The sequence below is a fragment of the Schistocerca nitens genome, chromosome 1, assembly GCF_023898315.1.
Source record: "Schistocerca nitens isolate TAMUIC-IGC-003100 chromosome 1, iqSchNite1.1, whole genome shotgun sequence".
Lineage (NCBI taxonomy): Eukaryota > Metazoa > Arthropoda > Insecta > Orthoptera > Acrididae > Schistocerca > Schistocerca nitens.
In genome coordinates this window covers 356,260,103-356,276,090 of record NC_064614.1, presented here as the reverse complement: position 1 = coordinate 356,276,090, position 15,988 = coordinate 356,260,103, and the positions used below count along the sequence as shown (strand labels likewise).

Below are 15,988 nucleotides of genomic sequence, written 5' to 3'. Positions count from 1 at the left end.
AAAGTGACAGTGATCACATTTTTTAACTGTGATGGAATGAATACAGGATGCAGTCCCAGCCCTTCCTCACACTACCGTTACAGCAGCATACTACATATCAGTATTGGCTAAACTGAAACAGCACACTGAAACATCCACGTCTTTCTCCGACAGGATGGCAACTCATTATGCCAATGTGCAGTCTTACACCAGAGATCAAGTCAAGCAGTTTCTGGCTCAGTTCAACATTACCATCTGCTTCATAGTCCCCACTCTTCGGTGATTGTAATGTGCCATGGTAATATACAGTCATTACTGATGTACCGGAATGATTTTTGGGGCAATTCCACAGTAAAACATGTAAAATACAGAAAATAACCATCAGGGTGATAAAGAGAGCTAAATTCAGTGATTCCTGCAGACTAATTTTTAAATGTGTGAAAATCCTTCCCCTGCCTTATTCGTATATGTTTGAAATACTAATTTTTATGAAAGGGATCATCTATGAGAAAGAAAACATCTTCAAACATAACTATGATTTACACAAATATGAAAATAAATGGAAGCTTAACTACATGTGAACACAGTAAGTTCAGATTTATGCAAAAGAGGAGTATACCACACTGAAGTTATATTATACAACCATCTTCCTTTTTACTAAAATGGATATTGACATTAAATGTATTTAAGAGAAAGTTGAAAGGCTTCTTGCTTGACCAGTGCTTCTACTCTGTCTCAGAACCTTTGGAACATAATAAGAAGTAAACCTCCTTTAACAAATCTTGTTAATTATCTATTATGTCACTTTATACTATAATTTACTTTGATTATGTTTATCGCATAGTCTCACTAACAACTGCATCATGTGTACAAGCAATAGCTACATCAGTTTATATTATTACGAACTTTGTGTTGACCATGTAGTCACAATGACTACTGCAATCATAAATTAATTGTGTTGACCCCCTTGTCCCATGTCACATGTACAACCAATGTGTCCTCCTTGCAGTTAACATTACTTAGATAGAAGGGCCACTATGGACAGGATTATGTGGAACAACTAAATTTTTTAAGAAAAAAGAAAAAAAAAGTCCTTCAACTTTTAGTTAATATTGCATCTGAACATTGTATTATCTACCAGGAACTCTTAACTTCTGAAGCTGTATTGCAAGGCAAGATAGCAGATAACAGAAATTAAATACTTGCATAATCCACAATCCACCCATGTTCTGAACTTCAAGACCATAAGAAATACAGTGTACATAACAAAACATGGAATCCACTTTTCTCCTCAATACAGAAAGGGCATTAATCCATTCTTTTGTAATTAATACTGATTGTTTTTGCAGCCTTACTCTTCTTACTTTTACACACAAAATATGTAAATTTATGTTCCATACATTAGAAGTTAATAACTAACTACATCAGATTGTTAATTTCAGAGCCCACTGAAATTTCTGAATATTTAAAAATAAGGAACTTTCAGATTCAGCAGGCGTCCCACTAAGTGGTTCATTTATCTGATGAAAACACAGTAGCAAGTAAAGATGTAAGTAAATAATACACACACAGCAGTTATGCAAGGATAATTTTAAGCTTCCAGAAATGAGTGAGCAGGTGAAAAGCTAAATTAGTAAGTGAAATGTAAAATTTTTTACAACAATCCACTACTGTATATCCATATTAATGAATTTTCACTTTGGGCCATTTAGCACCATCCAAATATCATCTGATGCTGAGAGTCAAAATATACAGTTTGTCTAGTCACCATTTTCTAAATCTGTGACATACGTAGCATGTCAGCCTTGTGGAAAAAATGTATTCTCTTTCATTTCCAACTGGATGTTTCAAAGTAACAGTGTACTTTTCAAAATAAGATTTTAATTGTTCTCACTAACTGTCTTCAGTGAACATGACTGAAATTTTAACAGACTTTTCATTGTATTAACTTTTTAACTTTCTGCTTTTGACAATTTTTCTTATAGTTTTATAGTCAATAATTTAAATCAATTTTTCTCAAATTATACATTATTCTCTGTTCCTGCAAACCACCTGTATTTAATCCACACTTGTATTCTCATTTTTCTGCATCATTGCCTTGCCCCTCCTTCCCCCCCCCCCCCCCCAAACTGTTCTCTTTCTACTCTGCAAATTCCACCAATTTGTCTTGCTCATTTCTTTTCTTTTTAATTTAAGGTATTTCCTTTATGTACATATGGTAGGCCACTTTCTGCATATTACCTTCTCTTACCTATTAAATATAGTTCACATTAATTTGCTTCAGGTAAATAGGCTGTAAGGTCCTATCCTCTACCTCACTTAACCCACTCCACTGAACTCTATGCTATGCTGGTAATAGGCATTTACCACAATAACTTACATCAATCATCCTGCAGATCTTCATTTCAAAATCTGTAGAATTATCAATAACATCAAAATACGGATGTCCGACCCATGCAGCTGCTGCTTTATAATCCAAATCTCGTGCTAAATCTATACCCTCACTGCGACATGCATGATCCTGCAACAGTAAACACAAGTCTCAACAGAAAGATCCACTTAGCAAGTATGTTTACACACACACACACAATTTCAAAACATAACATATGACTTTAAATCAAATATAAGATATCAAGTATTACCTCTGTTGAATAAAAGTCTTCAGCACCATTAGCAGCTGAAACCATGTGGATAATCTGATTGTAACGATTGTCTCTTAATTCGACTGAATTCCAAGCATTTGATGACATCATCCTTTCCCATTTTTCCTTTGATATAACTGAAAGTATATGCAAATACTAACAGATTTGAGAAATGAAAATAATAACTAGGTTGAATACATATTTACGAACTTGCACGGAAAGTTGACTCACAAATGATACTGGATACATTAGCATTTATAATAGTTTGCAATGAACTCTAATTCTGCTAATTTCTTACACCCATAAATCAGAAAAGAAGAAAATACATGATGTGAATCAAGTTTTCTACAGTTAACAAACTGGGCAAGTTGGCACCAGCAACTTTTTCCGTATTTTATGGTTTCTTAAACACTGGCTCATAGTTAAACACAATGGAATTACCACACACACCAGCTCAGAAAAATAACTCAGTGATAATGGAAGAATATTTCAAAAGTGACAAGAGAAACAGTTGAAACTTCCTGGCAGATTAAAACTGTGTGCCCGACCGAGACTCTAACTCGGGACCTTTGCCTTTCGCGGGCAAGTGCCCTACCATCTGAGCTACCAAAGCACGACTCACGCCCGGTACTCACAGCTTTACTTCTGCCAGTACCTCGTCTCCTACCTTCCAAACTTTCAAGAGAAACAGTTATTTTGAAATAAATATTAAATACTAGTTACATGGGTTCTGTGGTAAATCAACAGATCCAAAAGCTAATTTAAGATGAAATGATAACTGTTTTCATTATGAACAGAAGAAAAATTTATCTTCAGAGCAAAAGAAAAAAATCTGATCACCCTCTGCCTCTAACACTGCAAAATCCAAATTAACATGTCTAGTTTATGATCATCTGTCAATGATACTTTCCTATAGACAACAGTGTGGTCAGGTAACAATCTTAGTGCTGCTGATCTAGTAAATTGCTTATGTATACTGAGGACATCAACAATTTTATTACGCTTTCTTGGGGTACACCCACTGTACTTTTGTTTCTGTTGAACATTTACTGTACAGTTTAAGGTACTGAGTTCTATTAGTCAAATATTCATTGAGCCAATGATACTCCATAGATCATATTTTGGATTAATAGTCAATCATTTGATACAGTGATGAATGCCTTTCAGAAACTAGGGATATGGAATCTCTCTCTTCACATGCACCATCTTTTACAACACATCATGTATGAAAAAAGCATGTAGTGTTTCACATGACTTTTCCTAAATACATGCCAATTCTTTGATACAAGCTTGTATTTCTCCAAGAGCATCATAATATTTGAGCTCAAAATGTGCTCTAGAATCCTGCAGAAAGACATCAAAAATACTAGTCTGTAATTTTGTGCATTCAATCTTTTACACTTTTTGTAAACAGAAATGACATATGTAATTTTTGACTTCTCATTGTATGAGAGATTCTAGAAAAAATGAACTAGGAAGGTGGTTAGTTCCATGGTGTATTCAATGTAAAACATAATTGGAATTGTGTCAGTGCACAGTGCTCTGTTCATTTTTAGTTGTCTTTATTGGTGCTGTTCAATATTAGGGTTGCTTATCTCAATACCTCTCTTTCGTGGGGCTATGTTGCAGTCAAACACTCATACCAGAGTATCATGTAATTTGTATAGACAATAACATCGGCCTTGAAACCTAGCTGCATCTACTAGTTTCTACTGAGGGACAACAGACTGGAGACATTTATAATATGAAAACAGATTATGGAATTTAAATATAAAGAGAAATAGTATAAAAGGTAATATAATGGGGTTATCGGAAGTGCAGAAAAACATCAAAACCTAATAGAATTACAATAGCAATGAACAGAGCAGGAAGAAAAGTTCACTAATCTTCTCCTGTATACCTTTATGAAGTTTGGAAGAGAGTACTTGTTGATGTAAAGCTGTGAGAGCCTGTTGTGAGTTGTGCTTGGATAGCTCTGTCGGTAGGGCATTTGCCCACAGATGGCAGAGGTCCCAGGTTGAAATCCTGGCCCGGCACACAGTTTTAATTTGTCATGAAGTTTGAGAGGAGACACTTTGTATGCATTCATGTATGGGGAATTGAAGGTCCAAACATAAAACTTCCACTCATACCCAGACTGGTCTATCTATCCTGAAGCGATTCATAAAAGTCTGAAACATTGTCTGTGAAATAGACTGTGATAACATGGGTAGTTTGGTGTCTGACAAATTGTGATTACATATTTAATTAAAATATTTCTGGTGTCTACCTTACATGGAGGGATATCCACTTCTGCTAGGAAACAAAGAATGGGACTCATGCATGAAGTTCCAGTTCTTAAATCTTTAGCAGTATTTTCATTGTGCCTGTCCGACTCAATGCTTTCTGAATTGGTCAGTAGTGATCTATCCTTTTCATAATAAAATTCTTTTTGGTGAGATATAGATGTTATATATTGTTGCCCTTATAGACAGATAATCACAGAATACTACTGCTTCTAATGTAGTGTTTGGGGAGGGGGGGAGGGAGGGGCATAACTGTGACAAATTGGCTGCTGTACTAGATTCCAGGTGTATGCCATGTGTCATTCCCCAGACAATCTGCAGTTCTGAAAAATTTGAAAAGGATGAGGAGGTCAAAGTCAGAGAGACCATAAGTAATTAAACTAAACTATTTGAGGGTGATTTCATAATCAGAGCTAATAATGAGTGTTTTTCTGATAACTGCCATTTTATCAATGCAAAGGCTAATTGTGATTTAGTCGCCTTTATTCACTTGCTAGAAAACACAAGAGTTACTGCATGTTTATTGATATAGCTGAAGATTGTAATGCACTCAAGGTCTAGAAGAGGCCTTAAACCAACAACAGATGTTAAATGGCTAATAATAACAATATTAAAAATTGATATGTCCATGAAACAACTTACATCTGAAGATTTAACCGCTGCAGAATCATGTGATAAATAATCTTCTTACCAACAAGCATTATCTTGTTCTGTATATGAAATTGGAGAGATGTGAATGTCATCCTAGTTGTTTGTGACTAAGAAGCACCGGAAAGAACAGAGGAGACAAATAAAATTGTGAGAGGGATTGCTCTGAACAGAGGAATTTGGAAAAGTATAAAAACAGATGTGTGTGAGGGGTATTGTGTGACTAGACCAGAGATGTATTTTGTACTGTACTTTCCTTTCAATACTCTTATTATTATTCTTTGATTTACATTACATCAGTACACATTACTTCCTTACAGAATATTAGGTCTGAATGAGTAAATGAATAAAAACTGAATGACCTTTTTCCCAGAAGAAATTTCTATTAGAAACTAGCTTGTCAGGCTCAAGAGTTTGGCTAGCAACATTAACATTTCCCATCCTCTCTCTCTGTTTACTACTTTTTCGTCATGATGATCCATAAGATTTTTTTTATTTTCTTAACTCGTGATACTTAATCTTGTTAAAAATGTTACCATTACTGACAATAAGCTAAGAAATGACTAGTACAATTAAAATAGAAATATTTGTCTTTCTAAAAAAATCTTGCACTTTTACAATTTGCTTCAGCTTCTATGCTGCAACCTGTGTCACTTACACACCTTATTGTTACTGTATTGTCCGACCAGATAACTGGAAGCCGATCTCTAAAATCTATCTCTCTCTTTGCAATATCTTACCACCTTCTCAGTTTTGTTGCCTCAACTGCTTACAACTTTCTCATCAGTGTTTGTTGTTGCAGAGTTGAACTGTACAAATTTGTTGTTAAATTTTTCTGCGCTTTGTTTCACAATGTCAATGAAACATGGTAAAAGGTGATACATTTCTATGACCATGTTGTGTAGGAATATTTTAAGTATAAATAAAGTGTTTGGCTGTTGTGAATTACTTTAAGCAGAACATTGCGTATCAACAGTATAACACAAAATGTAACAGAATATAAAGATTTACAATTGTATACATACAGGCTGAAGCATCCATGGCACCTCTATCACAGATAATCAAACAATCTCTACTACAGGATTCTCCAAGAGCAAAGAAAGTATTTTCTATCTGCAGCATGGTTTTCAGAAGATTTTCCTGGAATTTGAATGCTGCAATAACAAACAGACAGATAAATCCATGTTTTAAGAAATCAGTAAACCAATATATTATGTTAGAATTATTTAACAGGACACACAGCAAACTCACCACGCCAGAAAAAAAAAACAAAGAATGCAATCATGCTCAGACATAGAGAGTGTGTATTAAACAAGAGGACGTCACACATTATGACGCAAAATGATTTATGATTAAATATGGACAAGTCTTTATGAAATCCTATCATTTTGGTTGTCACTTGAAAATTACGAATTATTTCAATGTATTACATAGCTTCACATGTCCTGTTATGAGATTTTGCACACACACAAATTTCTTCCTTAGTGAAGAGTAAGGTTTCTATTCAATGAAATTTCTAGGATTAAGTTGAAAATGAATTTAGTTACATTTAACATAAAGAGAAATATAAAACTGCCAATTTTAATGATCATACAAGGCACTGAATGCATTATTAACAGTAGTTACAAAAAGCTCTTTAAAGCTTCACAATGCATACTCATCACACACACACACACACACACACACACACACACACACACACACACACACACCTCCAGCAATGTTGGCAAATGTAAAATTGCAAATGATTTTTAAGATTCACAGCAAGAAACACAATCCATTTAAGAATGAAAACCATATCACAAATATTGATGTGACCAATGTGTTGGAAGATACCTAATGTAAAACTACTGTATAATGGTTTCCTCTTAACCACCATCATTAAAGAAAAAGAAACATCATTTCTAATCATTAATCAGCATAATATGAAGTTCATTCCACAATTTTGGATAGTCTGAAAATTAATCTTCACATATTTTATGTATTATCCTTGAAGAAAATGAGCCCCCCCCCCCCCCTCCATCCAACTCAATCACTAATCTTCATAGTAAGGTTTTTCGAGGGCATTTCACATGTATCAATAATTGAGTTTGAGAGCTCTTTTTGGAAGAGAATTTTCAATTTTTGGAAGGAAAAAAAAATCACTTGGGTTTAGTTGCGAGTCCTAACATAAAATCAGAATCACAAGAATTCAAAACTTGACAAAGAATTACATATGTCTGTCCTGTGAGTAGGTGTGGTTCATCAGGCGCATAGCAGGCAGGTCTTGGGCAATTGCTTCCAAAATCTTTTGGAAAGGTTAGCAAGTATATATCACAGCACATGGATGTAAATTTACTTTTCTACCATATGTGTGTACGATTACAGTGATGTGTATGGTTGCAATGTATAATGGCAATTCATTCATCTTTTATTCTCTCTGTTTCTATTTTACTTTTGTGGGTGTGATCTAGACATAAGACCAGTTTTTCTTTTGGAACATATTTGTATAACCACATCACCACCCACAACAATGAATACATACAATCCTGTCGAATATCTGCTGACATATCTCTAAACACTGTGCCTTCAGTTCCAACTGCAAACCTTGGTAACATGAATTTAGTTATGTAAACTAGTTTTTAAGTCCTCAGTCTTCTGACTGGTTTGATATGGCCCACCACAAATTCCTATCCTATGCCAACCTTATCTCAGCAACCTTATCTTGCAACCTATGTCTCAATTATTTGCTACATGTATCCCAATTTCTATCTTCTCTCACAGTCTTTACTATCTACAGCTCCCTCTAGTACAATGGAAGTTATTCCTTGATGTCATAACAGATGTCCTATCATCCTGGCCCTTGTCAGTGGTTGACATATATTCCTTTCCTTGCTGATACTGTAGAGAACCACCTCATTCCTTACCTTATTAGTCCACCTCATTTTCAACACTCATCTGTAGCACCACATCTCAAATGCTTCGATTCTCTTTTGTTCTTGTTCTTCAATCACACCAACCAGCACCTGCTTTCTTTGGAATTGAATTTATTACATTTCCTTGTATGACTGGGGATACTTACCCTTTTCACACATCTTGTATACCAGGTGGATCTGTTTTGTTAGGTTGCTCTCTCAACATTATCAGTAGTTCTGAGAGAATGTCATCCATTCTGGGGCCTTATTTCGAGTTCAGGTCTTTCAGTATTCTGCCAAATTCTTCTCACAGTATCATATCTCCTATTCCATCTTCTATATCCTCTTCTCTTTCTATAATATTACCTTCAAGTACACTTGGCTTGTACAGCCCTTCTATATACTCCGCCCACCTTTCAGCTCTCCCTTCTTTGCTTAGTCCTGTTTTTCCATCTGAGCTCTTGACATCTTGAGCTCTTCTCTCATGAAGTCTCTAATTTTCCTGTATACAGTAACTATACTTACACTTATCCACTACTCACTTCTACTTAGTCATTTTGCACTTCCTATAAATGTCATTTTTGAAAGTTTGTATTCCCTTTTACATGCTTCATTTGCTGTGTTTTTATATTTTCTCCATTCACCAATTACTCAGTAATCGCATGTTATAAGCCTTGTCTTTTTATCTATTTGATCCTCTGCTGCCTTCACTATTTCATCTCTCAAAGCTATCCATTCATCATCAACATTCCTTTCCCCCATTTCAGTCAATCATTGGCTAATGCTCTATCTACAATCTCTGGTTCCCTCTAAAAACACCCAACAAACTATGGTTGTTTCAACTTATCCAGGTACCACCTCCTTAATATCCTAACTTTGTGCAATTTTTTTCAGTTTTAATCTACATTTCATAACCAATAAACTGTGTTCAGAGTCCACAACCACCCTTGAAAATGTCTTCTAGATTGAAATCTGGTTCCTAAATCTCTATCTTAGCATTAAATAATCAGTCAAACTTTCTGGTGTTCCAGGTCTCCCATGGGTACAACCTATTTTTACGATTCAACAACCAAGTGTTAGTAATGACTAAATTATGCTCTGTCGAAAATTCTACCAGATGTTTGTTTTGTCTTGCTTTAGGGAGCAAAAAACAACTGGGATCATACGTGCCAAAGTCAGAACTATACAACATCAGAGAGAGGAGTTAAACGACTATATGTTAGTCCCAACTGACAGAGGAGAAGATAGCTAAAAGCAGGCAAGTGGAAACAGGACTATAAAGACACCATACAGAAACGGAGATCCAAAACTAAAAATTAAATGGCCTTTGCCATATTGCTTCGGCGGATAAAAAGTAAAACGCAGTCGACAGCCCACATGCCATTCGCTAAAACGGCCGCTAAATCAGACGGCAAACCCACGCTGGAATGTAAAATCGTTAAAAAAAGGGCAGTCTATCAGGAAGTGGCATACAGTTAAAATCTGGGCACAACATGTACAAAGTGGTGGGGTAGCGCCATATAGCAAATGATGGCTAAAAAGACAGTGCCAAATATGCAGCAGAGTTAAAATGATCTCCTACTGGCAGGAGGGCCGAGAATAGGTCGTCAAAGGTGCTCGGAGAGGCTTAATAAGCCGAAGGTTATTCCAGTGAAGGGAGGACCATTGGCAATGCCCAAGGGACACCATCTCCTGACAGATGGCAATGCAGAGATCATCGGAGGCAATATAGGTACTCACGGGCTGAGGTACAGGGACTGCAACCTTGGCAGCAGCGTCAGCAGCCTCGTTTCCTGGCAGCCCAACATGACCAGGAACCCACAGAAACATGACACTCACCAAGAGTGACCAAGTGACAGTTTTCCTGGACCCGCTGCACTAAATCATGGGCAGTTTACAGCACAGATAGACTTTGATGGACACTGAATGAGTCTGAGCAGAGGGCACAATTGGAAAGTCTGTGTTGCCAGATGCACTCCATGGCCCGATGCAAGGTGAAGAGCTTGGCTGTAAATACTGCAGAGCGCACTGGAAGCCGATATCAAAAGACACAGGTGCCAATGATTAAGGCACACCCGACTCCGTCAGTCTGAGAGCCATCAGTGTATAAAAAGGTACTATCACGAAGTTCCATGCGAAGGTCATGAAACTGAAGGCAATAGACCGAGACTGGAGTAGTGTCCTTAGGGATGAAGGCCAAGATTAACATGGGCCACTTCACAAAGCCAAGGTGGTGAAGGGTTCACACCCACCAGGAAAGTCGCAGGTAGTGTGAAGTTAAGCCTGCCATAAGCGGGCTCCAGGAGGTAAAAGAGAAGAGGGATGAGCCCCATACTCACAATCAAAGGAATCATCAAAGGAGGTGGCATAGGAGGGGTGGCCCTGCATGGCAGACAAACGGCATGCATACCGGCTGAGGAGAAAGTTACGGTGGTGGGAAAGTGGTAGTTCAGCAGCTTCAGTATACAGACTCTCAACCCTGCTAGTATAAAAGGCACCCATGGCGAAACGGATGCCACGATGGTGGATAGTGTTGAGACAGCTTAAGAGGGATCAGTGTGCAGATTCATAAACAAAGCACCCATAGTCGAGTTTCAAACGGACAAGGGACCGATACAAACGGAGGATGGTGGTTCGATCGGCACCCCAGGAAGTACCATTGAGGACACGTACGACATTGAGGGACCACATACAGCGGACTGCCAGGTATGATACATGGTAGGACCAACAGTGTTTCCTATCGAGTATGAGCCCCAGGAATTTCGTAATTTCAATGACCGGAAGGGCAACAGGCCCAAGGTGGAGAGATGGTGGGAGAAACCATTTGCGCTGCCAAAAATTCATACAAACTATTTTGTCAGTGGAACAGCAAAAGCCATTGTCGATGCTCCAGGAGTAAAGATGATCAAGACAGCACTGAAGGCTCTACTCAGTGAGACATGTCTGTGGAGAATTGCAATAGATGGCAAAATCGTCAACAAAAAGGGAACTGGAGATGCCCGGCGGGAGACAGGCCATTATAGGGTTAATGGCAATAGCAAAGGGCACGACACTCATGATGGTATCCTGAGGCACACCATTTTCCTGGATAAAGGTGTCCGACAAGGCAGAACCCACATGCACGGTCTTGTAAAAATGTCCGCAGAAAACAGGGCAGGCACCTATGGAAGTCCCACGTATAAGGAGTATGGAGGCTACCAGTTCTCCAGCAGGCGTTGTAGGTCTTCTCCAAATCAAAAAAGACAGCCACAGTCTGGGATTTCCACAGGAAACTATTGATGACATGGGTGGACAAAGTAACGAGATGGTCAACTGCAGAACGCTGCACTCGAAATCCCACTGTTCATTCATTAGTAAATGACAAGACTCGAGCCACCATACCAGCCGGGCACGAGTCATTAGTTCCATCACCTTGCAAACACAGCTGGTATGAGAGATGGGGCACCAGCTAGAAGGAAGGTTTTTGTCCTTATCAGGCTTAGGTATGGGTATGAAGGTGGCTTCACACCAGCATCCAGGAAATGTGTCCTCTGCCCAGATGCTGTTGTACGTGTTTAGCAGAAATTGTTTGCATGCAGGAGAAAGGTGCTGCAACATCTGAATGTGGATGGCATCTGGCCCTGGGGAGGAGGATCGGGGTGAACTTAGAGCATGATCTAGCTCCCTCATAGTAAAGGCAGCATTGTAGCACTCACGATTCGGAGAAGAGAAGGGTATTGCCCAAGCCTTCTCCGCTTGTTTCCGATGGAGGAAGGCAGGGATATAGTGGGAAGAGTTCGAAACTTCTGCAAAATGGCAGCCCAAGGTGTTGGAGAGAGCAATAGGGTCCACGATGACATCATCAGCTACTGACAGGCTGGAAATTGGAAAATGGACCTCTGTTCCAGAGAGCCGACTGAAGGTGGCCCACACGACAGAGGAAGGTGTGGAACTGTTAAGAGAACTAGAGAATGAAATCCAGCTAGTTATTTTGCTATCCCGAAGAATGTGATGACACTTTGCACACATCTGTTTATAATGAATACAGTTTTTGCCTGCGTAGGGTGACGGTTAAAAATGCAGAGAGCATGTCTCCGTGCATGAATTGCATCACGGCATGCCTCAGTCCAAGGGACTGAGGCATCACGGCATGCCTCAGTCCAAGGGACTGAGGCATCACGGCATGCCTCAGTCCAAGGGACTGAGGCATCACGGCATGCCTCAGTCCAAGGGACTGAGGCATCACGGCATGCCTCAGTCCAAGGGACTGAGGCATCACGGCATGCCTCAGTCCAAGGGACTGAGGCATCACGGCATGCCTCAGTCCAAGGGACTGAGGCATCACGGCATGCCTCAGTCCAAGGGACTGAGGCATCACGGCATGCCTCAGTCCAAGGGACTGAGACGCGCCGTGGTAAAGAAGTGCAGGGGATGGAATATTCTACAGCAGTAAGGATAACGCTTGTCATCGCAACTGGTGAAATCTTGTTCTTTGAAGGTAACCAGGGAGGAGTAAAGCTGCCAGTCAGCCTTAGTAAGCTGCCATTTAGGCATGCACATGGATAGGGTAGGAGTAAGCAAACGGATAGTGCTCGTGTAGGTGTCAGAAAGAGCGGGCCACCCAAGACGAGGGGCAAGCTGGGCAGTGTAAGGAGAGGTCCAAATGGGAATAGGTGTGCAAGGAGTCAGAAAGTAAAGTGGGTGCTCCAGTGTTAAGGCAGAAGAGGTTAAGTTGATTAAGGTGGTCATCCAAGAGGGCACCTTTCTGACAGGTCCTGGGAGAACCCCAAAGGGGATGATGCACATTAAAGTAATCAAGTAGCAAAAATGGGGGACATAGTTGCCCAATAAGCTGAAGGACGTCTGACATGGTGACATCGAATGACTGAGGGATATAAATGGTACAGAGGACAAAAGTCACGTGGGGAAGAAAAAGGTGAAATGCAACAGCTTGAAGATGGGTAGTCAGGGTAATGGGTTGACTGAATGTCATCCCTTATGAGCAGCACGAGACGGAATGCCGACCTCAGGGGGAAGGTCAAATCTAATCGGGAAATAATGTGCTAGCTCAAAGTAGTTGCGAGGGCACAATTTCGTTTCCTGAAGGCAGAGTACAAGGGAATGCTGCGACGCTAAAAGCAGCCGTAAATCCTCTTTGTGGGACCGAAGGCTGCAAAATGTTCCATTGGAAGAGTGTCATGATGAAGAGATGTAGTGGTGTCACCTCAGCAGCTGCAGAGTGACAGCTGGGGAAGAGGCGCTACTACAGGACACAGCAGCAGGATTATTCTGCTCCATGGGGCCCACAGAAGCATCAGCTTGCTTGTGTGGATGGTTTGTGGAGTCCAACAGTGAGAAATGGTTGTTGGTGCGCACTGGCGACACAAAGGCTGTCCGGGCTAAGGTACCATGTGGCAACACCATCCAAGAGGATCTTCGAGATGGTGAAGAAGAAGACCGTTTGCCTTTGGTGGACTTCTTCGAGCCTTTCCGGTTAGATGAAGACTCGGGTGTTGTTTGGCTGGAGGGACAAAGGAAGTCTTCGTGGGAGTACTTCTCCAGTCCTTTCCGGCCTACTGGTTGTGTAGTTGGTGGCTTCGCCCCTTGAGGCGAGAGTGCGGTGGATTGTTGCACAGCTCAATGGGGTGATGGCAATGCTACCTAGACACTGGGCGATTTCACAACCTCAGAGCTGAATTGGAGGTCACTTGTCTGCATGGCCATGCCCTTCATGGAGCGAGGGATAACAAGAACAGAACTACAGGTACCAGACAGGAGAACTCAGGGTTTGCAACTAGCCACTAACTTGTGAGCAACTGGACAAGGAACCTTTTCCTTTACCCGGATCTCTTGAACAGCTCGCTCATCAAGATACACTGGGCAATCCTAAGAGGCGGCGGCATGGCCACCATTACAATTGATACAATTGGGAAAGGGAGTGGACAATCACCCTGGTGCACATCCCTACCACACGTGACACGTGTCCGAGTGTCGACAAGACATTTTACTGTGGGTGAAATAATGACACTGGTAGTAGCACATCGGGTTCGGAATGTACAGCCAGACGGTGATAATTTCATTGCCTGCTTGGAGCTTGGACGGAAGCTCCACTATCAAAGGTGAGGAAGGGAGTGCAGGTGGGCACCACGGAGGAATCTACCTTTTTCATTACTCGATGGACAGGAATGACACCCTGATCAGAGAGGTAAGATTGAATTTCGGCCTCGGTTAGACCATTGAGTAGCCTGGTGTAAATTACACCACGGGAAGAATTCAAAGTTCTATGGGCCTCGACACAAACAGGGTAACTGTGGAGAAGCGAGGCAGCAGCAGTTGTTGTGCTTGAGAATCAGAAGTGGTCTCCGAGAGCAAAGTGCCATTCTGTAAAAGAGAGCAGGATTTCACAGGCGAAGGACTGACCGTCTTCATTGCGTGAGACCATGAGGAACCGTGGTGCAGCGGGAAGTGTCTTTGAATCATTAGCCTCATTACGTTTATGTTTTGTAGATATTGAGTGGGAAGATGATTGACTTGTCACGAGGAAATGCCCCACAATTGCCAGTATCTCCGATGGTGCGCTACTTCCAACTGGAGGCCCCCTTCACAAGGGAGTGCATCTCCCTTACGTGATTGTTCACACCTCAGGTCACACTTTCTGAGCATTTGACAGAGGTACCAAGCGGCAATTTTGGAAGGTTACAGCTCAGGCAATCACCCCTTCCTGGGTCTGACCTGTACCAGGAGGTACGTGCAAACCCGACCCGTTGATTTGGAGTTGGGAATTACGCGTTACCCAGTCACCTGTTAGGCTTCAGACACGTGGGCTGGCCTTCAGGAGCGCACAGGGAAAAAGAGAGAGAGAGAGAGACAGGGAAAAAGAGAGAGAGAGAGAGAGAGAGAGAGAGAGAGAGAGAGAGAGAGAGAGAGAAGATCCTCAAATGCCGAAGTGGAGGAACGAGAGGTGAAGGGAACAAAGAAAGGAAAAGGGAGTGAAAAACAAAGTTGAGACTGTTCGCTTGTCAGCGACAGAATGCAGAACATTCCCAGTAATACCCGAGACATGTTCCCCGAGGGAGGGGAAAAAAGAATAGCAAGAGGATAGACATGCAACACAGAAGAGAAAAATGCTGCAAAGGCTGGGGCCCCGTGGTAGCCAAATACGAACCCGCCAAAGAGTGGCGAGCCCCCTGGGGGGTTCTTTCATACTTTTCCCGCACTCTGTATTCACCTACTTGTTTCCCTCTCTTTCTTTTACTACTATCAAATTCCAATTCCTCATCACAACTAAATTTTCAATTTTCCTCCCCATTAAACACACACACACACACACACACACACACACACACACACACACAGAGAGAGAGAGATTTCAGCTGGCAAAACTTAATTTGGCAGCTAGTGAAATTTTTTGGATGTCTCGTGTATCACCAAATTAATGCCAACCATTATTGTTTGTTTATTGTTTTCACCTTGTAATTTTCATTACTGTGTTGGTCATATGCCTGTAGCTGACTGTGTAATGGCATCATATAATGATTCCAGACATGGGTTCCTCAAGTCA

The 15,988-nt window shown here is 40.6% G+C and overlaps 1 protein-coding gene across 2 annotated transcripts in view; it reads right to left on the bottom strand.

The window, feature by feature from the left end:
* The window catches only part of LOC126248832 (TRPL translocation defect protein 14), a 185,815-nt gene that overhangs the window by 50,099 nt on the left and 119,728 nt on the right, over positions 1 to 15,988 (bottom strand). For both annotated transcript variants that reach the window (XM_049950251.1, XM_049950259.1), the window contains 3 exons: positions 6,580 to 6,708; positions 2,622 to 2,758; positions 2,360 to 2,500 (listed from right to left, as the gene is read on the bottom strand). In XM_049950251.1, the coding sequence (XP_049806208.1) occupies positions 2,360 to 2,500; positions 2,622 to 2,758; positions 6,580 to 6,708 (407 nt within the window). The remainder of the gene's footprint in view (positions 1 to 2,359; positions 2,501 to 2,621; positions 2,759 to 6,579; positions 6,709 to 15,988) is intronic.